The sequence below is a fragment of the Aspergillus pseudonomiae genome (genome assembly GCF_009193645.1).
Source record: "Aspergillus pseudonomiae strain CBS 119388 unplaced genomic scaffold BDV37scaffold_13, whole genome shotgun sequence".
Classification (NCBI taxonomy): Eukaryota; Fungi; Ascomycota; class Eurotiomycetes; order Eurotiales; family Aspergillaceae; genus Aspergillus; species Aspergillus pseudonomiae.
In genome coordinates this window covers 223107-249210 of record NW_022476005.1, presented here as the reverse complement: position 1 = coordinate 249210, position 26104 = coordinate 223107, and the positions used below count along the sequence as shown (strand labels likewise).

Sequence of the window (26104 nt, the reverse complement as noted above, 5' to 3'; positions counted from 1 at the left end):
TCTAATTTAACCTACTGGTACCCAAGATAACCACGCTAATGTTAACCGCCATGCCCCGTTCGCCTATAATTACCCCTGTATCCTCGGCCATACCGATCATCATAGCCATGACGACGCTCCTGAAATCCATGTAAACCATCTCCAACTTCCTGCGTATCTGTTGCAGAGGAAACGTGCACCAGAGCACCCCGCACGGGAAGATTCTTACTACTCACACCGGGAAAGGCATCCGTCACCCAAGTGAGATTGACGCCCTTCCGAAACAGCAGACAGTGTGTTGATCCGCCATGATGGAACATGCCGATCTCTTGGCCCTTGGACACGGTATCACCCTGCGTAACGGTAACATCGCAGGTTGAGACATCCGCCATACCCACTGTGACGACGCAGGTGAGCCCGACCGGCTCCGGGGCCTTAATGAAGATGAGGGCTCGCGTCGCGACATGCGTAATATAGCCCTGGGCCCTGTCTGGGGCAGCGGGGTCTGGGCCATCGGGATTCATGAATCCGGTGATGGTTGGCTCGGAGAACATGGTCCCGTGGATCAGCTTCACTTTCTTGATGGTGCCGTTGACGGGAGAATGCCAACGGTGGTACGACGTGGCGCTCAAGAAGGCTTGATAGGTGGTTCCGTCGACGAAGTGCTCGGCCTCCTCTTCCTTGTCTAGCATCTCGTACACGGAGTAGGGCTGACCCTTCAACCAGAAGGTATCGTAGGCTTTCACGTGGGTTTGGAGTGCGAAGGGCTTCGATTCACAGGCGCTGACTACCCAGGAGTCATGGTCGGGGGCATAGACAGGCCGAAGCTTGTCGTAATCGGCGAATTTGCGGGTGAAGAAGTCGTCCCAGGATTTGAAGCCCCAGTGCTTGCCGTCCGCCCTGCTGTGTCCGAATAATTCCCCGAAGCTGTACCGGTGGTTTGGATCGAGGTTGGTCTCATCTTCGATGACTTTGCGGGCTTCCTCCGACAGCCACCCGTTTGGTTCCTCGGTTAGGACATTTGTGGAAGCCGATGTGGAAAGGAAATAATCTCTCCAGTAATCTAGAATCCTCTTCATATGGAAGTTGACTTCCTTGCGCAGGAAGAACGCGTATCCGCTTGGAGTAGCCATGGGCCAGTCCAGCACTGCGTTGAAAGGAGTACCAATAAGGCCAACGTGGTACTCATCGATGTTCCACTGCGGTGCCACCTTCTGCATCGTGTAGTTGAATAGATGGGGAAGGTGGTCAAAGTCCCGAATCTGTTTGGTGCCAGTTGGGTCGTTGATGTATGGGGGCTTGTCGGGCACTTCGGTGAGCATTGCGGACGCAAACATGCGGAGATCTGGGCAACCGTCGACGGTTGCTTGGAACTTTTGGATGATGGGGTGGAGAGGGAGCATTGCTTTGTCCTCTTCGAGAGAGACCTTTCGAACGAAGCTGATGACCGTGTCGGGGTTTTCTGTCAACCATCCTCCAGTTCGGTGGGTGCGGCCATGGTGATAGGGCCACGGAAGGTGAACGGGGATTCCGCTGGTCATCTTGATGTTGAAGGTATATTCGATGAGCTTGAGTAAAGGCAAGGTGATAAGTGATCGCTTTGTTGCCCGGTCATGCTACCATCTTCTTGGCCACTATGTGATACACATCACGATCGTTCATGCTTTAATTAATTATCAATGGGAACATAGTCATGAAAAACACGCCAAGTGTCGCTCGTTTGATCATACTCGTTCCGTGAGAACCGCAAAAAGGTCTGGTTGCGCCTTTGGTTCCACTTTGCGACGTCTTCCTCCTTCGTTCCTGGCGGAAATCCGTCTTGTGACCGAAAGATACCAATGGGTCCGAGACGCGCTTCTTCCGGAACAAACACTGCGAGTTCAGAGTCTTGAGAAACAGGGAGAGAACTAGAATCGGCCTTAGCAACGTCGCTATTATGGTCTAGATTATAGGCCTTATTTTCAACAGCTGAATTGGTTGATTCCTGTCTTAGAGACTCGGCTTTACCCTGATTTGCTCTAGCTGCCAACGCTTCTTCTAGCATCATGACACTTTCACCCAGGGCTGCTGCTCCGGCGGAGTTGTAGAAACCCTGAGCTTGAGGTCCTCGACGAAACAGAGCTAGTGCCATGCGTCGGATCTTGGGTTCCCGGCATCTAAGGCAGGTGAACCAAAGCGGAAAACCGGCGTTCATTTCAAACGTAAACGGCGGTTGTGTGCCGTCCGATCGTGCTAATGCATTGATAGCAATGCTAGACTGTTCAACTATATTTTGGAAGTTTGCCGTGTAAGCGTCATATACCATGTGTGATGAGGATATGCAGGTTGCAAGTATAACAAACGACATCTCATAGTAGGTTAATAGAAGGGCGCCTGTGCCAATCTGCTGCTGTGATAGAACACCTTTCGCGTGTAGACCTTCAATGAGGACGGTAAAGGCAGTATGCCAGTCCTTTAATCTACCTGACAGGACCATCTGTCGGCCCATCAATTCTGGGTGCAAATGGGAGGAGTGAGACTCGTGTCGATACTCAATGCAAGTGCGCTCAAAGAGCTGGATCTCAGTGCTTAGGAGAGCGATGGCCTCCCGAGCGGACTTGAGGGAGACAAATTCTTGCACCAGTACAGGATCATCGTCTAGCAGTAGACCACTCACAGGAAGATGAGCAATAGTGAGGGCAACTACTCCTAGACGGACGAATATCGGGACGATGGCATCCTCTAACAAGGAAGCTTTGGTTGCTGACACAACTCCACACGCTATTTGAGCGCGCAGTGTGCGAATGAGATGCACACCTTGACCATACAGCTGCAAGGCCTCCTGCTCATTTCCCTGGATGGCTTCAATGCTGATAAAGAGAATACAAGTTATTAGTCCGGCAAAAATATCTATGTCACCCCGCTGAATTCGCTGACGGACAGCAGACACCGATCGTGAATACCAGCTTAACGCATCTCGGTGCTTCGGACTGGGAGAACGAGGGTCCTGCCCGGGACTCTCAAACAGGTCACTGAGTGCGATGATGGCATCCCATACGCCCGGCTCACTCCGACAGACTTGCGGAACGATAGAGCGCCAGAAATGAACATCCAGTCCACCACCGAGGGATACAGAGGCCTGCTGGAAGTAGTAGGCAAAGGCACGACGCTCACGCCACACCGTATTGGGCAGCAATGAAAGTGGGTGGTCCTGTATTGAAGTTGTGCAAGGCGTGGAGGAGAATGTGCCGGAAATTGTGCCTTCGTACTCGCACTTACGGCCTGTGCTGGTGCATCGTACACAATTTGGTTTCTCTTCTCCGCATTTGACTCTTCGAATTCTAGAATGTACTCAATACTCATACCTTGCTGATAACAAGAAAGCAAGCACTTACTTGCAAGTTTTACAACCGAGTCTTGATCTCAGCGGCCTGATTGGACTACTCAAGGCAGAGGACATATTGGCATCGATCAAGAGCAGTGGGAAAGAATGCCAGATTGCTCATGGATAGTGCAGAGTAGGGCGATCACTGAGATTAAGGGATCGTTGACCCGAAAAGGAACACCGAGTTATCTTGATGCTGAACGTTGACCGCAGGCTATGCCTCATTCAGTCAAGCACCGCTGCTAGACCAATTCAGTTTTCAACGAAACATTACATATACAATACCTTTCCCTCCTCGTAAAAAGAATAAAAAGCTTTGAATCATGTCGGGAAATTTCACTGAAATAACTGAACCGTGCTGGATCATGCCGGGTAAGTTCTTGCCATTCTTTCTGTCAAACAAGGTTGGCGAGAAAGATGATGTTGTTTAAAGCAGCGAGTATGCTGTTAAGGCGGCGAAAACACCATGATATCGAACGCCAACTGACATTGATCGTACTGAGAGGACCACTTGGATTCTCTTTGTTCCGTGTATCCAGTCTTCGTATCTCTCACTGGAAAACTACTCCTGGTACCAGTACTGTCAGCCGAAAGAGCTTGCGACAGGTAACCTAGTGAGCACATGTGCATCAAGCTGGTCTTTGTATCGCCATTGGTCAATCAGTGTAAGCATGGCAACTACTATGTAACCTAGGATAGGCTGAACCTGAGCAAAGAAAGGTCGAGTGGTGGCCCCTGATCCTGCGTATCTACTTCATGAGCACTCACCCCTTTCTCTTTCCTCCCTCAATTCATCTCTCGACTTTGGACATTCACAAACGGGAGTCCAACCTTTTCCTTTCATCCGACGAGATGACCCAAAAGTCAGTTGCTTCATCTCACGAGCTGGAATTCAAGTCATTCCACGATTGGAATGGTGATCGTCCTTCACAGACCTTAGTCTTCTACTCCTCCTCCTCTTCATGGTGGATCAAAGTTGAGATAGCTTGGTCTCTACCAGAGTCGATACTGCAATTAGGCTACCTCAAGCGCCGCTCTATGCTGCAAGAATTTATCAAGGCTATTGACTTCGCTCAGTTAGACCTGGTGGCCGATACTGTGACTCGCATCAGTCTCACCTTGGCTGAGCAAAGCCCTAAGCCGATTCCGATTCGTAAGGCTCGGAATGATAATCAGACAGAGGCAAATTTCTTTTTATCTATCGCCCATCGAATGACCTTCCAGATTGAAGAAGACCCGGGGAGAATTATATACCCGGTTCTTGACCAAGTTCACGATCTACCTATCTTTGAGGTTAGTTATCTAGAAGACGAAGAGGCCATCGCCCCAACCGTCTCCAGGGTCCGTTTCAAGCAGAATCGGTTTGCATATAAAAAGATCGACCGCCCTATCTATATACCAGAAGACACACATTATATCATGAACGAGATTACCGCCCTCGCACAATTTCGCGGACAGCCAAACATTGCACAACTAATCGGCCTTGTAATATCTGATAATCCTTACAAGACTCATCGATCAACAATCTCCTCGCCGGTTATCACAGGATTCCTCCTTGAATACTATCCTGTAGGCTCTCTTGAGCAAGTTCTATCGGAGAATAAAGACCTAGATGATTTATTGCTAAGTCGATGGGCAATACAGACTGGGAGGGCATTGGAAATATTGCACACACAGCAACGGACTCATCTTGACATCAAACCATCGAATGTCGTTCTTGACGCGAATAAGAATGCTATCCTTATCGATATCAGTGGAACTGGTGGGTATGAATGGGAATGGCTCTCGCCAGAGATGCAAAAGATCATTCAAAGAAGCATTGAAACGGTTCCCGCTAGCACGTCATTCGACACACGCGTCGCTACAGACTGTTGGGCTTATGGAAAGCTACTTTTGACTATGGCCAGGAAAATGGGCACCAGTAGATTTGGCGAAAAGTTACAATCTATTGGCGATGACCTGACAAACACGGATCCCAAAGCTCGCATTTCACTAAGCGACGCTCTCGAAAGGATATGGGGTCAGGAGTAAGAATAATGGCGAGTTGTTCTCCTCAGATCTGTAATATATACATGGAAGATACGTCTTTGGTTGTCAAGCTAGTATGGATTGTTTCAGTACATCAAGAACCCTGAGAGTCTAGAAGTAGGTGCAGAATCGTGGGGCAAGCTACTATCGCTGAGGCTAATACCTGAAATAAAGGAATCGACGTTTCTTACCTCGTCTCATATGCCTCGTTAAATGCATCTATTCTAGTCAAGGGAAGTCGTCGCCGGCCAGGGAAGTGAGACAAATACATCCTGAGAGACCCCGGCGACTGTTTCAGCTCACCCTAGGTGTGGAAGATTCAGGCTACCGCAGTGAGTTTGCATTAGCATTACGTGCTATTATAACACTGGGGTTACAGTTCCATCTATTACTGATTGCCTTCGATGAACGCCCCCCGGCCCACGTCTCCTTTCATTACCGGACAACAGGTGTGTTGCGCAACAGACTTGGACTCAAAAGAGAGGGACCAGGTCAGTTGGTAGTTGGTATCGGCTATATCACAATCTAACGGGGACACAGGAAAGATCACGATTGAATTGATATCCTTAGGGTAGTATAAGCCTAAGAGTAGTCTTGCAGGTGCCAGTCCTCATCAACTAGTACCCATGCAGGATAGTGGTTGGGGACCAGCCGTGGGAGTGAACTGTAATTTCAGCCTCTCTATTTTCTCTGAACCTGGATTCAGTTACTCAAAGAAGCCAGAGAGGTATGTCCATAATCTAGTCGCGGAGCAGGCTATAATCTCATCAACCATGTCTGTGTTCAGACCCCGCCACATACACCAATAGATGGCTGCTTGTATTACACGATTATTGACTAACGACCAGAAAACGGTGGTGCAATGTCTTAGCTTTCATCTAGTATCCGTTTGAATGGCTGATGAGCTTACTATTCTGTACAAGGGAATGCCCAACCCTAAGGGAACTACTGACGGGAGTATGCATATGTTAGCTCAAACCGTATAGGAAGTATTTTACATACAATATCTTCCCACTTGTCGCTGGACTTCTAACAGTCATATGACGCTAATGACCTTTAGTTCTGAGTTGCTTGGGGTCTTTGTATGCGAATATATGCATGGTAGCCACCTGCACTACTTCGTAGGCCCAAGTACAACCTCCGTTCTCCATTGCTGCAAATCAGAAGCCTACTATAATTGTATCCATAATCTTTCTCATATTGACGCTCGGACCTCTCCACCGTGAAGCTGACGAGGCGCTGGTTAATTGGAGTAAGGCTGAAGTCGAAAATGCTGCTCAGAGCTGCAGCCGGTGCGCCAAGTTGGCAGCATTTCCCCAATGAGCTGCCCAATAACGCTGAATCGATGTCTGGATCTTACCGCAAACAAAAAGAATATGAACCTCGCACGTTGTGTCAGGCTTACTACACAGAATTAGACCTAAATCTTTATTTGTATATATGGATTTCGGACGTAATGACTCTAGCCGGGTGTGTCTCACATGTCATAGAGACAAAAGCCAGCTGAGCTTGGAGCCGGGGTTTCCGTGCCACGAACACTCCTGTGGTACTATTATTTTTCTGTGAAGCTTGGTTGCCTTGTCCAAGGCCAGGCTAGCCATCCTTCGCTTCCATAGATCATGGAAAATCGTGGAGCTAATGTGGCGGGGCCTACTAGCACTCTATCTACCTTGTGGCTGTACAGTAGATCGCAATGACAAGGCGTCACATGGCCTATCACTATGGTTGGCTTTGCCCTTTAGAGGAAATATGTCCATAGCTATTGTCGCTGATTGCTGATACTAGATATGAGCCAGCATGTCCTGGCCACTGTTAAACCGGTTGAATTAAATATCGGCCTGTAGGGTTCCAGGCCAATATGAGCCGCCCGAGCGGGACCCCGAGGCCTTACGAGGTGGCTGCTGACTGGTAAGAGGTAGACGTTGAACGGATTGGCAGCTCTAGTGAATAGTGGGGTCCATTCCTGCGCGTCAGACGCACCGGTGTGGACTTTGGAACTTGGCGAGATTACGAATCCTGAGGTTGAACTGACCTTCTGATGTGGTTTCTTTCTCGGCGTGCGACCAAACTTGCCATCTGACCACTACAACCCTAAGGCGAACTGCCCACCGTTGATCCCATCATTCCGGACAGAAAAATCAGCCTTCTGGGAGTTCGTCGTACGAAGGAAACACCGCTAATCTATTTATATTGAACGGGCCTCTTGGCAACCAACAGCCATCGGACTCGTCCATGAGGACGATTGGTGGAAAGAAGCTAGACCTAAACCCTTCGGGCAGAAGATCCACAGGGAACCCTGTCGATTTGACAGACGCTCTAGCCAAAGGAATTGAGGCTGGACCAGCTCATTTCCAAGCTGTACCACTTGCGGCTTGAGAACCGTGGAGATAGCCGTGTGCTTCTTGCAGATGGAGTGAATACATATTCTACTCGAGAGGCCGTTGCGCGTGGGGTTTCCTCTCGCCCCGATCACGGTCTTCATTGACCACCGTATGTCGATGTTTGGGTACCATGCCTTCAAATCAAGAAGAATACCTTCTACCGCCGTTGTCAAGATTATCCCACTCCGAGTCCGACCGGCCACAAGCGTCTTGGAGCCCATTCGACCCGAGCCCTCCGGCCGACTCCGACCGTTCCTACATCCGCTATGAGCGGACATCTTCCTCGCACCACGAGCAGGACATTGCCTCCCACAATGAGGCCTTTACAACGGTGGGCCTAGGAATCGAAACTGTGAGACGCAGGCCAGCTTCCATCCACTTCGTTGAAGGCTTGGATGAAGCTCGTCCCGGGGGAGAATCGCGTTCCCCGCACCTGTCGGAGCAGGCCACGCCGCGGTCGCACACCTCGAAAACACCCCTTCTAGAAAGCGAGGTGCGATGTCCTCATAGAGATACAATCGCCCAGCGATGGTTTCGCTGGGTGCCCATGACCATCCTGGTGCTGGCGGTATATGCGACCGTGTGGTCGGGGTTATATTTCTTTGTCGCCTGTCTGAAGCCGCGATATGGAAACTTCATCGGTGTCGACGGCAATGTTGCGCCCTCGACTGCCAACTTACTGAGTGCCATGTTCGCGAAGACAATTGAATTGGCATACGTTACCGTTTTTGTCGCCTGTCTGGGGCAGTTCTTGAGTCGACGAGCCCTCCAGAAGGACTCCAACGGCATCACCATTTCCGACATGAGCATGCGGACATGGATCATGCAGCCGGGGTCGATGATAGTTCACTGGGAGACATTGCGCTATTCAGCCTTGACCTTTCTCGGTGCGATGACCCTGACGGCGACTATCATCGCCATGCTCTATACAACTGCGGCGGAGGCATTGGGTAAGTGCACAGGCTCAGACGGATTGAGGTTGACAGTAGTGGCGTCTATGATTCTGACCCCGATCATTCAGTATCACCCAAATTGCTTGCAGGACCGCAGGAAGATAGAACCCTACGAGCGAACGTTTCCACCGACTTTTTCAACCCAGTCTACATGGGTTTGAACTGCGAAACGCCGATCCTCAGCCAGACGGACCCAATTTACCGTAATACAACATGTCTTCAAATACAGCACGTCGGACAGGCATACCACAACTACGTTGCTTACTTGAACCGCTGGAGCAAGATGGTGACCAACGGCGAGGCTGCGTCGGCTGTGTTAGAAGAGCGACCTCCTCCCTCGGGTTCGATCCACGATAATACAACGGTGACTGGAAGTTGGATCGATCGCAGCAACATGACGGAGTTATCGCTGCGGCATAAACGGATGGTCTTAAATGTTACGGCTGCTATGCCTCATGCTGGAGTTCTCGCCGCGGCAAAGGACCCCGTCAATGGACTTAAACAGCCGCAAAATTCATCGGAGGGTCAGTTTGACATGATCGCTGCTGCTCCATGTCCGGCAATCAACGTGTTGTGCGTGGGCATGACAGCTAATGAACTGAAACCACTGATCTATGATATGTGGCCGGGGAAGAAATTCAACGTGGAGAAGTGGGCCGAACAAGAGAAGGAGCTCCCTACCTGGCCAGACTCCTGGCTGAATCGAACTGTTGTGGATGATATCTTCGGTTGGGGACCAAAGTATGGATGGCGTCCACCAATCTTTGGCAGGCTCCCCGGCGAGTATCAGACAATCCTCAACCATTCGGCGCCGTTTGGCAACGCAATGTATGTATTGGGGAAACCTCCCAACGCCACGGGGGTGGACTACGCCCTATGCTCAATGAAGGCGAAAAAGACACCGCGGTGTTCAGTGCGATATACTGCATCTGCCAGTGGAGCCAAGTTTATCACGAACTGTGAAAAGCCGAATAACAAGTGGCAGTTCGATCGGTTCTTCCCAGACGCAGTGGATGGTAACTGGAGCTTGGATTGGAAGAACATTGGATCGGAATGGGGCAATTCCCTGAGTTTGAATGCCGGCATCAATGACGGCAAGGCGTCCAATGCCCGACTGCTGATGCAGCTCACCCCCTCGGGCTACTCCCTGGAGCCCGGTCTACCATCTCTCGCGGAGGCGCTGGCAGTGATGGCAGGCAATACCTTGATTATGGGGACGCAGAACGCCACCTTCCTTCCCTATTGGAATCACTCTGACGCCTCCCTCGCGGAACCCGAGATCGAATACTTCAACGCCACTATAAGCATCGTCGACTACCAATCCGCCGGGACAGAGAAATGGCAGGGTGCCTTCTTTCCAGTCTTGTTCCTCACTTTCGTCACCAGCGTCCTGTGTCTCGGCTACTTGTTAAGCGAAAAGGGTCGGCAGCTTACCGACTTCACAGAGCCGCAGAACCTATTCGCTCTAGCCATCAACAGCCCGGCCACATCGCGGTTAGAGGGTGCTTGTGGTGCCGGGCCTCAGGGACCTCAATTTAAGGAGAAATGGTTCGTGGGTATGGAAGAGGATGACGAGCATTATTATATTCGGACTAAGGCGGAGGAGAACACTCCGTTGATCTCGACGGCAAAGGTGTCGACGGAATCCGAACGTCCTAAGTCAGTGAGTCCAGCTCTCGAGGAATATCGAAGATTGTCTACAGGGCAGGGCGTCCTTGGTAGATGGTACTAAAACATTTTATGTGTATGATATGTGTGGAACTAGTTTGAGTTTTGTTTGGAGCGACTTTCTGTTGATAATACAGTGATATCTAATGTCTACCATGGATATACATCCAGATGAGTAATGACTTGAAAACATTGCAGATTTAATGGTATTAGTACGGAGAGGTTCAACCGAGAGAGCAGTCTTTCGCGTTGATAAATTGATGGCCATTGCTGGTCCCGAAGGCAACTTTAGCAAGTGTGAATGGTATGATCCACTACCTCCGGACAAGGCTCTTATGAATGCTCGAACCTGTGAAACACATAGACTCCAACTCTGTGTTTGAGGCAAAGATTCACCCCAAATTCACATGATATGCGGGTCATACGGGCAAGATCAATATACCGACTGGCCGCAGCATTGGCAGGCAGCAAAGAACATACTCTCTCGCTAATCAATAAACATCATAATTGTATCGAGGCTGATATTATAGCCAGTGGAGTGTGGGAAGTTTCTGGTCTTGCTTAATAGCACATTTGACCGCATGGCGGAGTTCGTCCTAGGCAAATGTTTCAACATGATCTCACACAAAGGATGGCGCTTAGCTGTTCTGATCCTGCAGAAGGCGCTGTCCATCTCGGAACCCCTGAACCCAATGCCTTGGCTCGTTCAGATAGCGCTCCGACTGATGCTTCAAATCTGAATTAAAAGGGACTGGTTTGGCTTGATAGTCTTGTGGGAGGTTGAGTTGAGAAACATACAGGTTCAAGACCTCGGTCTTGACAATCTCCCATGTCGGGGTAAAACTAGCGGCGACTAATAAAATCAGTCCCGGGGGCAGGATTTGCACCAGGAACAAAGAATTGACCCCTGCTAAAGCCCGTGGGGGTCAAATACTACTACTAATGCAATATAACATCCTCTATGATCTAGGATGATTGAACGAGGAACTTGGGTACACCACACGTGCCACCATTTAACACGCCTCTTCGCCTTTCTCTGATCTTCATGTGGCAGTATATCTGAGTGACCAGACTGTAGTTATTTCTTTCAGGGGTTCTAAATAGGGGTTGGCGACTGGCGGCTTTGTATGCTATACATTTCTTGTGGGCCTGTTGTCACTTGACAGTATCTACCCTGAAACTGGCATCTTAAAATTCGTCGTCAAAAAGGAGGCTAGCCGTGTTTGACACGAATGTCCTGGAATGATGTCAGAGGATATTGTTATAGCAAGACAGGACCATTCTCTGATACACTACAGATTGATCAGCGACTGGCTGGTAGAAATATCTGTGGCAGGGTGGAGATCTTCATTGTACTACCTTGCAGTCCAAGGCAGTTATACTAGCTCTGATTGCTTCAGATGATGTTGATAATCATGTAGCAGGAATTCTAATTTTGACTGCAATTGCTCTATAATACACCAGAAAGAATATAAACTACCAACAGGCAGGAAATGGCCAAAATCTCCTTGACTAAAATGCCTGCTTGCCAGTCTGAACAGCCCGAATGATCCCCGCCTGCGCCAGTTTCTCTACCATGTTAAATAATACAAAGTCGCATCCCCGACGTACGATCAGATTGATACTCACGGGAAACTGTTCCGTCACCTTCGACACCGGAGAATGATAGGGCACTTGGCCCAAGGGAATGGTGAAATCGGCGCAGCTGCAGCAAACACATTAGTTCATCTTGCAACTCTGCATTAACAGGATGCCAACTGCACTCACCCGAAGATAGGACAAATCAAGGAACAAGGTATTGCGGCCCCATCTGGCATCATGCCCAAGAATGTCGCATTGGGCCCCTCGTTCAGGGCCTTCTCGCGGAAGCTGGGCAACCCACCGGTGCCAATATCACAGACTAGTAATGACTCCGAGCAAGATTCGCGCGTCTCCAGCATCACATTCCTTTCAAACCAGTCGACCCCTTTCCGTTTCTCCTGTAAAGCCTGGTTGTAAGCTGCTTGGTTGACGACACTGGCGTTGAAGTCCGACCATTCTTTGCGCCACAGCGGATCTACTGGAGGGAAACGACCTTCGTAACGACGTGACCATTCGGTCATGAGAGGGTCAGCAACGCAAAGATGCGATGACCAATACGATAGGGTAGCGGTTCCCGTCAGAAGACGGTCCAAGCTGTCCTGCTTGTCTGAGAGGATAGGTGCATCGGTGAGTGTGGCGCTAAGATTGGTGTGTTTGATAGTCATATTGAGTGCCTTTGCCATGCTTGACAGAAAGGCTTCAACGATCTTCTGGGCGGCGGGATTGGCAAGGGGGAATTGCTCATCCGGGTACAATATTTGGGCTGGGAAAGCCATGGTGTTCGGCACCGACAAGGGGGATAATCCAGTAATCGACTCTGGCTGGTGAAGATCTGGAGTATACCACGCCTTGGCAAACTTGGCCCATTCGACTGGATTCCGCCCAAGTACACCGGCTGTGTCCTCTGCCCAATTCTGAGCAAGCATGCCCTCCAGCGTTATCATTCCCTGACTGGGTCGGTTTCCGAAGGTTCCTGTAACAGCCGCTGGGCGACGGACTGAAACGCCAGTGTCACTTCCAATCGCCGCATCCAGCCAGTCGTACGCCGCAATCGAGCAGGCTCCTCCGGACGTGGATGCTGCGCAAGTCAAGTATCCATCACCCCGTGGGTTAAAGGGAGCTTGCCCATCGGTCCAATCCCAGGGATTCGCACCGGACGCAAACTGTGCCAACTTTTGCTTCCCCACGAGAACCGCACCCAAATCGACCAGCCGCTGAATCGCGGGCGCCGTTCGGTTGGCAACTGGCGTGGTCTGGGTCCATGCCTGACTTCCCGCTGATGTCTGCACTCCTTTGATATCAAAAATATCTTTCACTGCGACTCGTTTACCAGCTAACGGCCGCGGGTCTCCCCACGAATGGATACGACTTGGCACCGGCACCACCGGTGCCCAGAGCCTTGAAGACATAAATTGAAGAGGCACAAAAGAGCCACTCTCATCGTTCGACGGATATATACCGCTGATAAAATCGCGGTAGGCGTCAGGGAATAGGCGATATGTGTCTAGCAGACTGATCTTGTCTTTCGACATCACAACGGTATATGGACCAGGTGTCACAGTCTTAGCGGAGTTGTGCTGCACGTGTATTGCTCGTCCGCCCTGACTCTTGAAGACACTGGAGTCAACATAGATGGTCTCAGCACCGGCACTCGCCAGATAGTCCAAACCATTGGCGTTAATACTGGCATTGGCGGCGGATGAGGTGAGATAGATAGCACCAAGAAACCCTCTGGAGAAAACGTCGTCATTGGCCAGATAGCTCGAAATTGTGGCGTTGAGGTAGCGAGCAGTTACGATGCTCTCGTTGGCAATGATGACTGTCAATGTCATGTATACGCCAGTACCTTGGTGACTTTTATCTTTGGGGTAGGTGATCGTCAATATATCCCGCGGATGCTTTGCATTGGCAAAATAAGTAGTGTCACCTAGTTGATAGGCAACACCTTCAGATCCTTGGTGTACGTTTAACAGAGAAGAAGGACTTGCTCTGCCGCTTTGGAAAACTGAGCCAAAGGCGAGAACTTTGAAGATTTGCATCCACGAAACCATCCTGGCCATTGGTTGTTGTGAACCGACTGCAATGTTACCACCTCTGATCATCATAAGGAGGCCCTATTATACTGTGGGCGAAGGGTGGTGGCCCAGCCGAAGCAAGGGCCTCAGCCACGACATGCACGTTTCCTGGGATGTCTTAAAATGCGATTTCTGATTGCAGTAACCGGGGTTCGTATCGTATTCCCATGTCTGTGGGGACCCATTTCTTACGTGACTGACCATCCTCGCTGCTGGCTCATTGAGCCAGGATAATGTGAAGGCGATCTATTAAGGTACTGAAAGATAGGTTGGTTGTTGGTGGCACATGGCTCCTTAGAGGCGGGACTAAGTCATGTCGCACAGACATTGGGTTGAATTGAATTTCTTGCCCAGAAGGCTGCACTGCTGGAAGGAGACTCCAGACCTCTTCCTCGACCAGTGACACCAACAATTACTCAATGGACTCATTTCACTGTTCCTGATCTGTTGGGTTTCTTTCCTGGTCTCCCATTGGTGAAGAGGAAGTTGTAGGATCGACCATTAATTTCCGCATGGTTCGAAAGTACCAGAGAGTGAGCTGAATGGATCCTTGGTGAGGCGCAGATTGGTAGTATTGTTGCACAAGAACAATAAGCAAATTAGAGCTGAAGCTCTCAGGAGAGAGTATCGTTCCCCAAAACAGTCTTCCACATAGTCCCCGACCGGGAACTCATTTCCTCTCCCCATTCAATCTGTTTTCAGTCCCCCTTTTCAAGAAATTCTTTGGTTTGACGACTAAATTGGATAATTCTGTGCTCAGTGGGCGCGATGGAATACGAAGGTCTGGGCCACGCTCAATTTCCGCGTCTTTGTTTCATGGTCCGGCAGACAGGTAGATCATTGGGACAAGTCGAACCTGACCTGATCTGTCAAAGTCTTCTTTGGCCTTGAACCCGTCTTCCTTGTACGGCTCTTCCGTGACAAAGAGAGAGATCGGCTTTCCTGAGAAACATTCTCACTTGGCTGCACGTGGGTGGCAGGTCACTCCCCTCGAGATCATGTGCCCTCACATGTGTTCGGCTTTCCCGTTACGTCCATGCAAATAGATCCTTCGACATCCAACACACTATGGAATTGTTCATGGCAGTGGAGATAGTTTCCCATCTGCAATGAATTTAATTTTTGTCAGTAAAGTCTGCGGGACAAACTTACTTGCCGACGTGCAGCCACAGCACCGAATTGTCGGTTATTCCCCGAACTATGCTCATCAATCCCGCATGCGACACTGCAATCGTCAACATTATGGATCCGGACTTAGTTATCACAGGTCTCTCGGATTGTACAGTATCTCCTCCCATTGCCATCCTATGGCCTTATCACATTGACATACTGGATTCAGTAGCCTAACCTTGCAAGTCCAGTGCCATCGCGCGCAACATACGCGGTGGCGTGACCTAGATATCCTAGGGTCGCTCCACGCATTGGCAAACCCGTTCTGCTTCAAATCAAGAACGAAATTTGCCCTTGCCATGGCGAAATGATCAGCGCCGTTAGATCACGGTATTTGCGCACGGTCGCGATCAACCTTTTGGATAAGCTCAACCCCTCTCATGACTTGAATCCCATGTGGTGTCGATCGTGGAAAACCTTGGAAGAGAATTTTATCTTAGTGTCCAGACATGAATCCTTGATAGGTGGGACCGCACGACGATTGGTTGCGCATTACTTCATAAATAGTTGAGAGGAATCCTTGGTCTCATCGCGTCAGATGCCCTTGGCCAGCACTTATCCCACTAAAAATGCGAAAGGAGTCTGAAAGTGGGTCTTTTTGTTGTTTTGCAGCACACTATATACTGGTGTCTGAGGGGGAAGGGACGGACTCCTACTAATTGAGCCCTATTTGTCCGACACTAGATCAGTACCAAGGACAGTCATTCCACGCCTACTTGCTGCTCTCATTGCAGATTTCTGATGTTATCGTGCATTGAGTTCAAACCTTGAAACGAATGAAAAGTTTATTCGCTTAGCGGCACTGACACGGCTTTTGCCCACATGGAATTTTCCACGCCTCAATCATGCAGGTCATTGGCTTGGGCACTGCACTATCTACTATACATGAAACAGACTTGCTCAATTGATCCAAGCGCAGGATTCACGTGGGGTACCAGCCTCTAGCCATGCACCCTGTTTGCTTGTTACTTGCAGATCTCCGGCTCGGACTCCGTTTATCAGCGTGGTTCATGAATGGCAGGTAGGGATCAAGGACACTAATCAATAAACTAATCGACACCGCTTCTGCAGTGAGTATTTTGGATGGAGCAATGGGCACGCCATGGGCACGCCCGACTCTTAGTGGAGGTGCTAATTCAGACCCTAATGCGGGATCCGTGCCCGAGGTGACATCGCGCTCTGTTCCTCGGCAGGACGGGCAGCAGTCTTGTGCCTTTTGCTTATGCTTTTCAGGTTAGATACTATAGACCCTATCAACTATATGGATTCGGTGGGGATCCGGCAGCGAACAAGGTCGGTCCTGTCTCGTATTCGACGCCTTTATCCACCATGCGCCCGGAGCTGCTTCCTAATAAATAGCTCGAATATGTGTGATTTCTGCCATATTAGTCGTGAAGTAGATCCGTCTATGTTTCAACTGACCTCAACCCATGTTTTGTATCGTCTTCATCGCACCATCGACTGCGGTGTGCGGCCACAATGGGATCCTTAGATATCCCGCTTGAAGAAGTCCCCGTTTATATCGGAGACCGGCTACTGATCTTCACTGCTCTCTTCGTGCCTCTTCAAATATTCTGCGTTGCTCTGCGATTTATTTCTAGATACAAGGTTCGGACACCATGGGGCTTGGATGATGCTGTGATCTTGTTTGCGCTTGCTCAGCAGATGGGTATGGCAGGCATCAGTATAGGTTCGTGGCCAGGTCATCCAAGGCTGGCCTACATCAGAGGTGCTGACTCTTGCTCTAGGTGCTGTTAAATTCGCTGGCGTCGGACACCATATCCCGTGGTTACTGGTGAAAGACCCAGCCAGTCTGAGGATCTGGGCGAAGTATCTCCTCGCTCTGTCGTTTCTCTATTTAGGAAGTGTCAATCTTCCAAAGTTCTCCATCCTGTTACTGTATTATAAGCTCTTCCCAACCAGGAAGATGAGAGCAATGGTAAAATTCATGATGGTGGTCCTGGTTCTCATCACCATAGCTACAATCGCTGGCACGAGCCTCGTCTGTCGACCGTTCTCCGCTAACTGGGATGGCTCTATCCCTGGCAACTGTGGCAACAAGAAAGTTCTTTACATCTGGGCCAGTTTCCCCAATATTGTGACCGATGTTATCCTACTTCTTCTTCCAATGCCAGTGTTGTGGTCACTTAATGTCAGTCAACGCTTAAAAGTCGGGCTGACAATCACGTTCGCAGTAGGCAGCATGTGAGATTAATCACCTTGTCCTCTACCGTTTTACTTCTACTGACATGGGATGATTTGGTTCTCAGAGGATTAGTTACCTCAGTTATACGCTTCCAGATCTTTTTCCGAAACAATGCCTTTCTGGACGGGACCTGGGTAGCTGTTGAACTCATAATTTGGACCCAAGTCGAGACCGGGGTTTACCTCATATCTGCCTGTCTACCCACATATAGACCACTCCTTGAACATGTCGGATCTAGCAGGGTAGTTTCTAAGCTCAGTCGCTCGATGTCTCGACGAGGGACGGGGACGAGCGAGACGCGGGACACCCTGCCATTACACTCGGTGACTGCTGTGGGCCAACCTTACTATCGCAGCGACGAGGTATATGCTGGCTACAATCCACATCAGAAGTTTGAAGTCACCGTGAGCCACGAAATCTTCCAGCATACTGAACCCCAACGGATGTACAGTCGCCTTTGAGCCTGGCGCTTTTGGCCGAAACATGTATGTCTATTATCTAGTAAATGGTACTTCTGACCATTTTCAAGCTCTTTGGGACTTTGGTAGTATTATATTATATTCAACTAGCGGCTCATACACCATCCCAAATGCGAAGGACTGGCAACCAGCCATTGGTTCCATGAGTGGAAGCGCCGTGAAGCTTCGCATTCTGACACTGACAAACACCGTTTCACCGAGCACTGTTCGCCGCGATGAAACATCCGCCTCAATACAAGACACAATCATTACAAATATAACGGCCCCTTGAACTTGCCGTTAGACTACCACCCGGACTCGACTTTGTAAGGTATACATTGTCCCTACGCTCTATGTCCTAAATGACCCAAAGGCTGTCAATACTATTGATCAGACAATCATGTCTGCGCAAGGCAAGACATTTGACCAGATCACTAGTTGGCAACGTAGTCGGTGCCCTGCCCCGTCGAAGGCTGTTCCAACTCCATGATCACGGACGTTCGGCCCCAGCCATATAGCATTGTCAATGGGGGCAAAGGGCCCTGTATCGAATAATATGAGTCATCTGCCAAGCATAATTTCTTTTTATATTATCAGAACGAGATCTCCAGGATGGCGCGATGCGGCTGATGCGCCCAGCAACTTGTTTCGAAGTGACCAGCCGCACTATCTTTCCAAGATCTGCCCTTGTTGTTCCGACCCATGTCCGAGAACCTACTTTGTCCTTGAGAGACTCACTGGCATTCACTCGACCATAACCAAAATCGGGGACTAAAGGATGATCTCGGACCATGCGACTAGTACGAGGCAAATTTAATGTTTACCTATGGACGCACGCACTTTGCGGGGCAATGAATGGAACCTGCTTGCGAACAAGTCGAATGCTCCAGACCAGCGTTGGAACACTGAATCTAAGCGATGGTGTTTCTAGCCGGCTGGGCTCCTGCTTAAAAGCCCTGTGGAACCAAATCTTATACTAGACCTGGTATGGACACATACAGTTGTCCCCGACATTTGCCCCATCCATAGTGTCGACAATACCCGCATCGTGTCTGGATCGGACCAGGAAATGTTTCGTATTAATCCCTCCTGTGTCACCATCTTGCCCGAGACCCGGCCAAAAATCGGGTACGGCAACAGGAGGTGCATCCATAAGCTTTAACTCAGTCGCCCGAAGCCGACTTTTGAAGGAACCATTATCTTTCCCGGTTTTCAGAGATGTGATGCGTGGTTACACGAGGCGCTCTGTCTTTTCTTTGTTTGACGCTCACGCTCCGTCCCATCGGAGGTGAACACGAATCCTGTGGCCATCCGGAATTAGTTTGTGCTTGCGTTGGGCAATACCTAACTTTGGGCCTTTGTCTTCAAGTTACGTCATTTAGGCTAGGTATGCTTTGAAGAATGTGCTATTCTCGGATGTGAATATGTATTATAGGTTCTATGCGTTATAAAACTGTATTAATAGCTCATATCAGAGCACCACATGTTGCTAAACAACCTTAGGCTTCTTCAATAGGGGACCGGTGTGGTCTAGTCGATATATCTTATCTGCACTATATACAATCTCAAGCCGAAGGAACTCAGCTCTCACAGACGCTGTGCCCGCGGAGAAAGAACAGAGCCAGCTAACTTGTGTTGGCCCTGCTGCCACATCTCCCAAAAGGCAGGCACCCGGGGAATAGCATCGGCCAATTTCCGAAGGCCAGTGAACCCCCGCCGAGCATGGGCCGACGGGACCCCTGCATCCAGCTGATTCAACGAATTATTGAACACCTCCAGCGACATGGGACCCTTATACCCTGTCGCAACCACAGCAGCCGCGACCAAATCGACAGGCATATACCCTCCTCGCTGGGATTCATACGGAAACAGCCGGTGGCCCCTTGACCAGGGCAGCAAAGCCGGCACGTCCGGATCGGTTGGTGGTTGGAATATCTTCGGGTCCATACGCTCAGCGTCACCGACCTGGAAGAAAAAGATACGGTCCCCGGGAACAGACGCGACCAGCCCGGCCATAGATGCGCAAAGTACATCGACCGATTCCTCAGGCGTAGAATACAGCCGTCCATGACCGGCCGGGTTATACGGATCGGCATACTCGACCGCTAGCACATTAAAGGCGTCAATTATAAGCCCAACATTGGGACGGTTCGCCATCCGGACTGCCTCCCACGTAGATGCCCATGTATTTCTTGTCGCCCACGAGAGGCCCTCATAGCCAATACGTAGCATCGGCCCCCCATCTGCTTCGGCGAAGGCCTGAGCCATATCTCCCAACTCTGCCAAATCCCGGGCCACCGTCTTCAAATCGGAGGTCACGCCATCGTCCGTCCGGATACTGGCACACATGAATACCAGGTCGGTATCGAATGCGCGCATGAATGGGAATCGTTTCGCGACCAAGTCCAGGGATGCGCGTCGCTCGACCGGGTCCTTGATCCCCTCGATCTTTCGGAGGGGCTGTGTGCACGCGATCCGCATTCCCAGGGATTTTACCCGATCACCTAGTTTCCGCGCAACCCGTAGGTTCTCCTCCGTTGGCTCCCATAGTTGGTCCCCTGGTAAACCATGTTCTTCAAGATACGCAGCCCAGCATTCGTCGAATAAGTCGATCCATTTGTATCCCGCTTTCGCCGCTTCTTCTAGTCGGGGCTGCAGTTTATGCTGTCTCCAGTTGCCGAGGGAGAGGGTGGCGATGCCGAATTCATTGGCAATGGATGCGGGTGGCCAGTCGATTGGCATGATGAGTTTACTTGTTTTGATGTGGTGTAAAGAGTGCTGGATCGGCGCTTGCAATTGAAATATATAGGATGGTGGAGTGAGTCAGGGATTGTCCAGAGATGGAGGATATTCTCCCCACGGGGTTGGACGGGTAAGCGTTGCGGGGATGAACGCTTTTCCCCGGGGATAAACCTTTCACATTTAGACTTTTATTATATGACTCTGGGCGGGGATGAGGTTTTATTTCTCCTGTATATGTTTCCTGCTCTCCGGAGCATAAAATAAGTCGCCGGATGGACCGGTGTGGGTGGGGCGGAATGACGGCATCTTCCGTGGCTCAACCATGAATTCAACTCAACATTCATTCATTACATCCGCCTCTTCTGCAGCCAAAGAAATTACAATCAGCACTGCAGTAGCGATCATTGCGTGCGAATAGACCTTTTGTTCTACGCATGCGAAGATATATGGCACAGAGCGACAGACTTGAGAGGACTGGGAGAAAAGGCACGTTTCGACGGGGAAAGAAAAGCTATGCAAGAACAGGTTAAGCAAGAATGGAGGCCCACAGGTGGGAAGAAATAAAGCAAGAAAGAATCAAGGCAACAAGGTGAAAAAAAAAAAAATGAGATAATGCATAATTGTCTCAATTCAGATGGCGAGAGGAATCGGGTGCATTAACTAACAAGATCGCCGCATCCCACTTTGCAACGAACAGCACACCATCTTGGCTCAACGACATCCAGAAGTGAAAGACAAAATAAGACACTGGTCATTGATATTGCCTAAATGGTTAAATGACGAAGCTCTTCTCATCAATGGCTCAGTGGTGATCAGGTGGAAACGGCCAACGTTCTCGCTCAACGATGTTCCAGAAATTAACCAATCTGATGGTAATGGAGTTATGGATGGGACCATTTTATGCGGCCGTTCCGGCCGTTCCATAAAACAAGCAAGCATCTGTGCTCGCCAGCAAGCAAAGGCAGCGATTGCAGGGTCCTACCCGAACTAAATCGCAACCTACATGACGCCATGTGGACCTGATCGACCAGCGAAGCAAATCGGAATCAATATCTCCGAAGAACAGACGTCGGAGTCCCCTCAGTCTCCTCATTCACTCCACATTCGGTCTCCGTTGGGGGTTTGTGACAGTCTCGTCGGAGCCGTTTTCAGCCTGGATTCGCCAATCATCATCATATACACCAACTCTCTCATCCGATCTATGCATAAGCCGGCCGGACCTCCACAGCAAGCCATGATGTCACACGCCCTCGGGATCATTTTATTCAGGCTATTTGAACGGATAAAACACATATCAAAATGATTTAAGGCTGGAGGGAATACTAGCTAAGGCTTCAATCTCAAGGCCGTTGAGCAAAATGTATCGCTGGTTGGTGGCCCTAACAGCCTGCGCCGCACACCTGGTGCAGGCGACCCCGATCCAGACGCGAGAATCGGATTACTTCCTGCCCAACTCGACTGGATTTCGCATGCAGCATGGGTTCGAAACTATTCTGGTGCAGCCCTTTGGCTACGATGGGTTCCGTGTGCGCGCTTGGCCCTTCCGGCCTCCTACGGGGCATGAGATCAGCTTCATCTACGATCCGCCACTGGAAGGCTTTGAGGATGGACAAGCACATGAGATGAACTTTGACACGGCATTTAATGGTAACCACACCGTTGCCATTCGCAATGGAAACACTATTGTGCGAACGTCTGGTTGGGGTGGAAACCCCGGAGGATATCGGCTGGCATTCTATCGCATCGAGCAAGATGGTTCTGAGACCCTGTTGACAAACGAGTATGCGCCACTCAAATCGGTCAACCCCCGTTACTACTCTTGGAACGGTCCAGGAAGCGAATTCTCTGCCGAGTTCTCGTTCAGTACAACACCCGACGAGCAGTTCTATGGCACGGGCACACAACAGGACCATCTTGTCAACAAAAAAGGAACGGTCATTGACTTGATCAACTTCAACACTCACATCCCGACACCCGTGTTCATGAGCAACAAGGGCTATGCATTTGTCTGGAATATGCCAGCCCAGGGTCGCATGGAATTCGGACAACTACGCACCAAACTCACCGCAGCCTCCACCACAGTCGTCGACTATGTGATCGTAGCCACGACGCCAAGCGACTACGACACACTCCAGAGACGTTTATCTGCCTTGACAGGTAGAGCACCTACTCCTCCTGACTTCTCGCTCGGATACATCCAGTCTAAGCTCCGCTATGAGAACCAGACGGAACTAGAGCTCCTGGCACAGAAGTTCAAAGACAACGACGTGCCCGTCGGAATGTTCGTCATCGATTACCAGTCCTGGCGGAATCAGGGCGACTGGGGTCTCGATCCAGCGCTATGGCCAGACGTAGCAGCAATGGCCAAGAAAGTAAAAGATCTCACGGGGGCAGAGATCATGGCATCTCTCTGGCCCAGTGTATCCGACGCTAGCGACAACTACTTAGAGCTGCAAGCCAACGGATACTTGTCTGCAACTCGTGACGGCCCCGGAACCACCGATTCATGGAATGGCTCATACATCCGCAATGTCGACTCAACGAACCCAGGCGCGCGAAAGTTCATCTGGTCGACCTTGAAGCGAAACTACTATGACAAAGGGATCAAGAACTTCTGGATCGATCAAGCTGACGGTGGTGCCCTTGGGGAAGCCTACGAAAACAACGGTCAAAGCACCTACATCCAGTCTGTCCCCTTCGCCCTACCCAACGTCCTCTACGCGGTTGGTACCCAGCAGAGCGCCGGGAAATATTACCCGTGGGCCCACCAGCAGGCAATCGATGAAGGCTTCCGCAACGTCACCGACAGCAAGGAAGGCGAAGCCTGTGAGCACATCTCGCTCAGTCGGTCCGGCTATATCGGGTCTCAAAGATTCTGCAGCATGATCTGGTCAGGAGATGTCACGTCTGTCTGGGAGACACTGGGTCTTCAAATTGCCAGTGGACTGTCCGCCGCCGCGACAGGCTGGGGCTGGTGGACGATGGACGCCGGCGGCTTCCAGCCCGACCCGACAGTATCATGGAGCGCTAACATCGACACGCCAGAGTATCGCGAGTTGTACGTGCGTTGGCTGCAGTGGGCTACGTTCGTTCCCTTCATGCGCACGCACGGTCAACGAGTCTGCGACACACAGGATGCATACACGTGTAACAACGAGCCGTGGTCGTACGGAGAGAAGAACACCCCGATTATCCTCTCGTACATCCACCTCCGGTACCAGCTGGGCTGGTATTTGCGCGCTCTTTTCGACCAGTTCCACAAGACTGGTCGCATGATCATGCGTCCCTTGTACATGGATTTCGAGAAGACCGATCCGAAGGTCTCGCAGTGGACGCAAGCGAACAACAATGTGACAACGCAGCAGTATATGTTCGGCCCGAGATTGCTTGTGTCACCTATTACCACGCCGAATGTCACCGAATGGTCGGTATATCTTCCGCAAACGGGCCAGAACGATACCAAGTCTTGGACGTACTGGTGGACTAATCAGTCCTATGCTGGTGGTCAGACGGTTACTGTGCCCGCGCCGGTGGAACATATACCTCTATTCCATCTTGGGAAGAGGGAGGATATTCTTAGTGGTAATGTCTTCTAAGAAATGATATGTCTTTATGACTGGAGCAGGTATGAGGAAGAATATAATCATGCCGGATGTTTAAACCATATACGAATCTCCTAAGATCCACTCTCAATTATAAGACTCCAAGTCAACCCCAAACCTAAGCTTAATGGCACTAACTACTTGTCACTACTCAAAAGCACAAATCCATAGCTATCAGTCTCCAATTTCCCTAGTCCCTATACCAAGATCCTAATTCTCACCACCCTAGTGCACCAGTCAGCGTCGGCGTCGGCGCAGCGACCATGCCTTCCGGAACTGCATCCACGTCAATCGACGTGTCCTCCGGCTCACCCGTAGGAGTAGGAGCCACAGCAGTGCCATCAACAATAGGCACCATCGTAACAGCCGGGACAAGCCATCTCCGGTCACACTTCTCCCAGTGGGAATCAATCTCAGCCGCCTCTGCCGGCACCTCAATGTACGGCAGGTAATCATCACGAACCATCGTACAGGAGGGATCATAGAGGGGGCACTGTGAGCCACCGCGATACTGAGGCCAGGGGATCAGCGACTGTGTGTAATTGCCGATAGTCTGGGGAAGGAACTCGGCAAAATTAAACGGATATGGAGTCCCTTCGCTGGGGTACCGAGCGTTGCGGTGGTCCCGGAGCGATGTGACGGCAGTGGGATGGACGGAGATCAGCTGGTTGGAATAGCGTTCACCACATATGTGACCATTACGGCGGTTACTCCAGGCGTTGATCGAGGTGAAGGAGATATATATGCTGGGTGAGACGAGGGTGTGATCATCCAGGATGGCGGTGTTAGGGCCATTGCCGGTTGGCGTAGCGGGGATGGTTGTCCCGTTTTGGGCGCACAGGTCTCCGTTGGCCGTTGTCACGGGCCAGTAGAACATTGTCGCTGTGCCTGGGATGAAATGGCATGACGAGCAAGGATCCTCCTCAGGGCGATCTCGAGCGGTGTTGGGACAGTGCACGGGCTGCAGGGGGCTCCTTGTGTCGCCTGGAATCGGGGATGTGACTGATGCTTTGTATTCGCTGGAGAGGCTGCTATATGTTTGCCAGACCCCGATGCATCCTTCTAACTCCGGTCTGCATGTCGGGGATGCCGAGGGCTCTCGGTAGACTGGCGTGACTGTGCTGCTGGACACACTGAACGTGCTGCATGGTCCAGTCCCAGGGAAGTATTCTGTTGCGATTTCTCGTGGTCCGAGAGCCCGGGCAACCCCATCGCATAGGGTTGTCACTGGGCCAGTATGAATATCCGAGTATCTTTCGGGGGTAACGCTCGATCTGCAGGCCCCAGTGCTGGTGGGAGTGTATAATGTCGTCGTTGTGGTCTTGGTCGGGCCAATGCTAGAGAGCCCACTTGACCGCTTATCGTATTGCATCCACTGTGCTGCGCAGATCACATCGGATGCACCGGGTCCAGTGGTTGGACCGTAAAGGTAGTCCGTGGATGTCGGCCAGAAGACGCTGGTGTTCGAGATGACAAGCCACTGGCTGCTGGTGTAGCATGTCGGTTCAGACGGGGGAGTTGATAGGGTGCCCGGCACAGACGAACGCACTGGAGAGCTGATCGATCCAGATGGAGTGTCGCGGGGAATCACTATACTGTCAATTAGTCCCATCATTGAGACTCGTTGAAAGATACTCCGCCATACCAGCATTCCCAAACGCCACTCCCAGCAAAGATAGGACAAGTATCTCGAGGATCATTTTGACCTTGTTGTTATGGAAAAGGTTGACAAGGTTACAATCCGCATTGAAGCTGAGAATTGGGTGAGTAGAATTTATATCCATCAATCCGGTTCCAGTGCACCTCGAATCCTTCCCCGCGACGGCTAGACCTGTCTAAAATCTGACTTCAGGAACAGAGCAAATCCCCTCGAAGTCCTGGACCTAAAATCCTGCAG

General features: G+C 50.6%; 9 protein-coding genes across 9 annotated transcripts; 4 read left to right on the top strand and 5 right to left on the bottom strand.

The window, feature by feature from the left end:
* Position 1: 1 nt before the first annotated feature.
* BDV37DRAFT_269469 (phosphatidylserine decarboxylase family protein) lies at positions 2-1382 on the bottom strand (the record flags this gene model as incomplete). The annotated part of the gene is made up of 2 exons (XM_032084368.1): positions 2-157; positions 216-1382. The coding sequence occupies 2 exons, from the start codon at positions 1380-1382 to the stop codon at positions 2-4; spliced, it is 1323 nt and encodes a 440-aa protein (XP_031944364.1).
* BDV37DRAFT_241806 (uncharacterized protein) lies at positions 1070-3518 on the bottom strand. The gene is made up of 2 exons (XM_032081232.1): positions 3354-3518; positions 1070-3299 (listed from the first exon to the last, which is right to left on the bottom strand). The coding sequence occupies exons 1-2, from the start codon at positions 3416-3418 to the stop codon at positions 1649-1651; spliced, it is 1716 nt and encodes a 571-aa protein (XP_031944363.1). The 5' UTR covers positions 3419-3518; the 3' UTR covers positions 1070-1648.
* A 1027-nt stretch (positions 3519-4545) lies between these two features.
* Positions 4546-5729, top strand: BDV37DRAFT_241804 (protein kinase family protein). Its single transcript, XM_032081231.1, has 2 exons — positions 4546-5488; positions 5546-5729. The coding sequence occupies exon 1, from the start codon at positions 4556-4558 to the stop codon at positions 5372-5374; it is 819 nt and encodes a 272-aa protein (XP_031944362.1). The 5' UTR covers positions 4546-4555; the 3' UTR covers positions 5375-5488; positions 5546-5729.
* A 1975-nt stretch (positions 5730-7704) lies between these two features.
* On the top strand, positions 7705-10440 carry BDV37DRAFT_241801 (uncharacterized protein; the record flags this gene model as incomplete). The annotated part of the gene is made up of 2 exons (XM_032081230.1): positions 7705-8702; positions 8774-10440. Exons 1-2 carry the CDS (start codon positions 7883-7885, stop codon positions 10435-10437), a joined length of 2484 nt encoding a protein of 827 aa, XP_031944361.1. The 5' UTR covers positions 7705-7882.
* Positions 10441-11758: 1318 nt separating this feature from the next.
* On the bottom strand, positions 11759-14295 carry BDV37DRAFT_39906 (amidase family protein). The gene has a single exon (XM_032090568.1). It carries the CDS (start codon positions 14057-14059, stop codon positions 12137-12139), a length of 1923 nt encoding a protein of 640 aa, XP_031944360.1. The 5' UTR covers positions 14060-14295; the 3' UTR covers positions 11759-12136.
* A 1721-nt stretch (positions 14296-16016) lies between these two features.
* BDV37DRAFT_39909 (uncharacterized protein) lies at positions 16017-17918 on the top strand. The gene is made up of 3 exons (XM_032090569.1): positions 16017-16889; positions 16948-17404; positions 17470-17918. Exons 1-3 carry the CDS (start codon positions 16679-16681, stop codon positions 17864-17866), a joined length of 1065 nt encoding a protein of 354 aa, XP_031944359.1. The 5' UTR covers positions 16017-16678; the 3' UTR covers positions 17867-17918.
* Positions 17919-19299: 1381 nt separating this feature from the next.
* On the bottom strand, positions 19300-20961 carry BDV37DRAFT_39888 (sugar phosphate isomerase/epimerase family protein). Its single transcript, XM_032090567.1, has one exon. It carries the CDS (start codon positions 20603-20605, stop codon positions 19451-19453), a length of 1155 nt encoding a protein of 384 aa, XP_031944358.1. The 5' UTR covers positions 20606-20961; the 3' UTR covers positions 19300-19450.
* A 792-nt stretch (positions 20962-21753) lies between these two features.
* BDV37DRAFT_39884 (glycosyl hydrolases family 31-domain-containing protein) lies at positions 21754-24312 on the top strand. The gene has a single exon (XM_032090566.1). It carries the CDS (start codon positions 21964-21966, stop codon positions 24199-24201), a length of 2238 nt encoding a protein of 745 aa, XP_031944357.1. The 5' UTR covers positions 21754-21963; the 3' UTR covers positions 24202-24312.
* A 112-nt stretch (positions 24313-24424) lies between these two features.
* Positions 24425-25907, bottom strand: BDV37DRAFT_280302 (uncharacterized protein; the record flags this gene model as incomplete). The annotated part of the gene is made up of 2 exons (XM_032086528.1): positions 24425-25797; positions 25853-25907. 2 exons carry the CDS (start codon positions 25905-25907, stop codon positions 24425-24427), a joined length of 1428 nt encoding a protein of 475 aa, XP_031944356.1.
* Positions 25908-26104: the final 197 nt, after the last annotated feature.

Excerpts from the sequence above, each read along its gene's own strand:
- BDV37DRAFT_241806 (XM_032081232.1), bottom strand. The coding sequence starts at position 3,418 with ATGTCCTCTGCCTTGAGTAGTCCAATCAGGCCGCTGAGATCAAGACTC. Across the intron at positions 3,300-3,353 it reads CTCGGTTGTAAAACTTGCAA|AATTCGAAGAGTCAAATGCG; the intron begins GTAAGTGCTTGC and ends AGTACATTCTAG.
- BDV37DRAFT_241804 (XM_032081231.1), top strand. The coding sequence starts at position 4,556 with ATGACCTTCCAGATTGAAGAAGACCCGGGGAGAATTATATACCCGGTT.
- BDV37DRAFT_39906 (XM_032090568.1), bottom strand. The coding sequence starts at position 14,059 with ATGATGATCAGAGGTGGTAACATTGCAGTCGGTTCACAACAACCAATG.
- BDV37DRAFT_39909 (XM_032090569.1), top strand. The coding sequence starts at position 16,679 with ATGGGATCCTTAGATATCCCGCTTGAAGAAGTCCCCGTTTATATCGGA. Across the intron at positions 16,890-16,947 it reads TATGGCAGGCATCAGTATAG|GTGCTGTTAAATTCGCTGGC; the intron begins GTTCGTGGCCAG and ends CTCTTGCTCTAG. Across the intron at positions 17,405-17,469 it reads ACGTTCGCAGTAGGCAGCAT|AGGATTAGTTACCTCAGTTA; the intron begins GTGAGATTAATC and ends TTTGGTTCTCAG.
- BDV37DRAFT_39888 (XM_032090567.1), bottom strand. The coding sequence starts at position 20,605 with ATGCCAATCGACTGGCCACCCGCATCCATTGCCAATGAATTCGGCATC.
- BDV37DRAFT_39884 (XM_032090566.1), top strand. The coding sequence starts at position 21,964 with ATGTATCGCTGGTTGGTGGCCCTAACAGCCTGCGCCGCACACCTGGTG.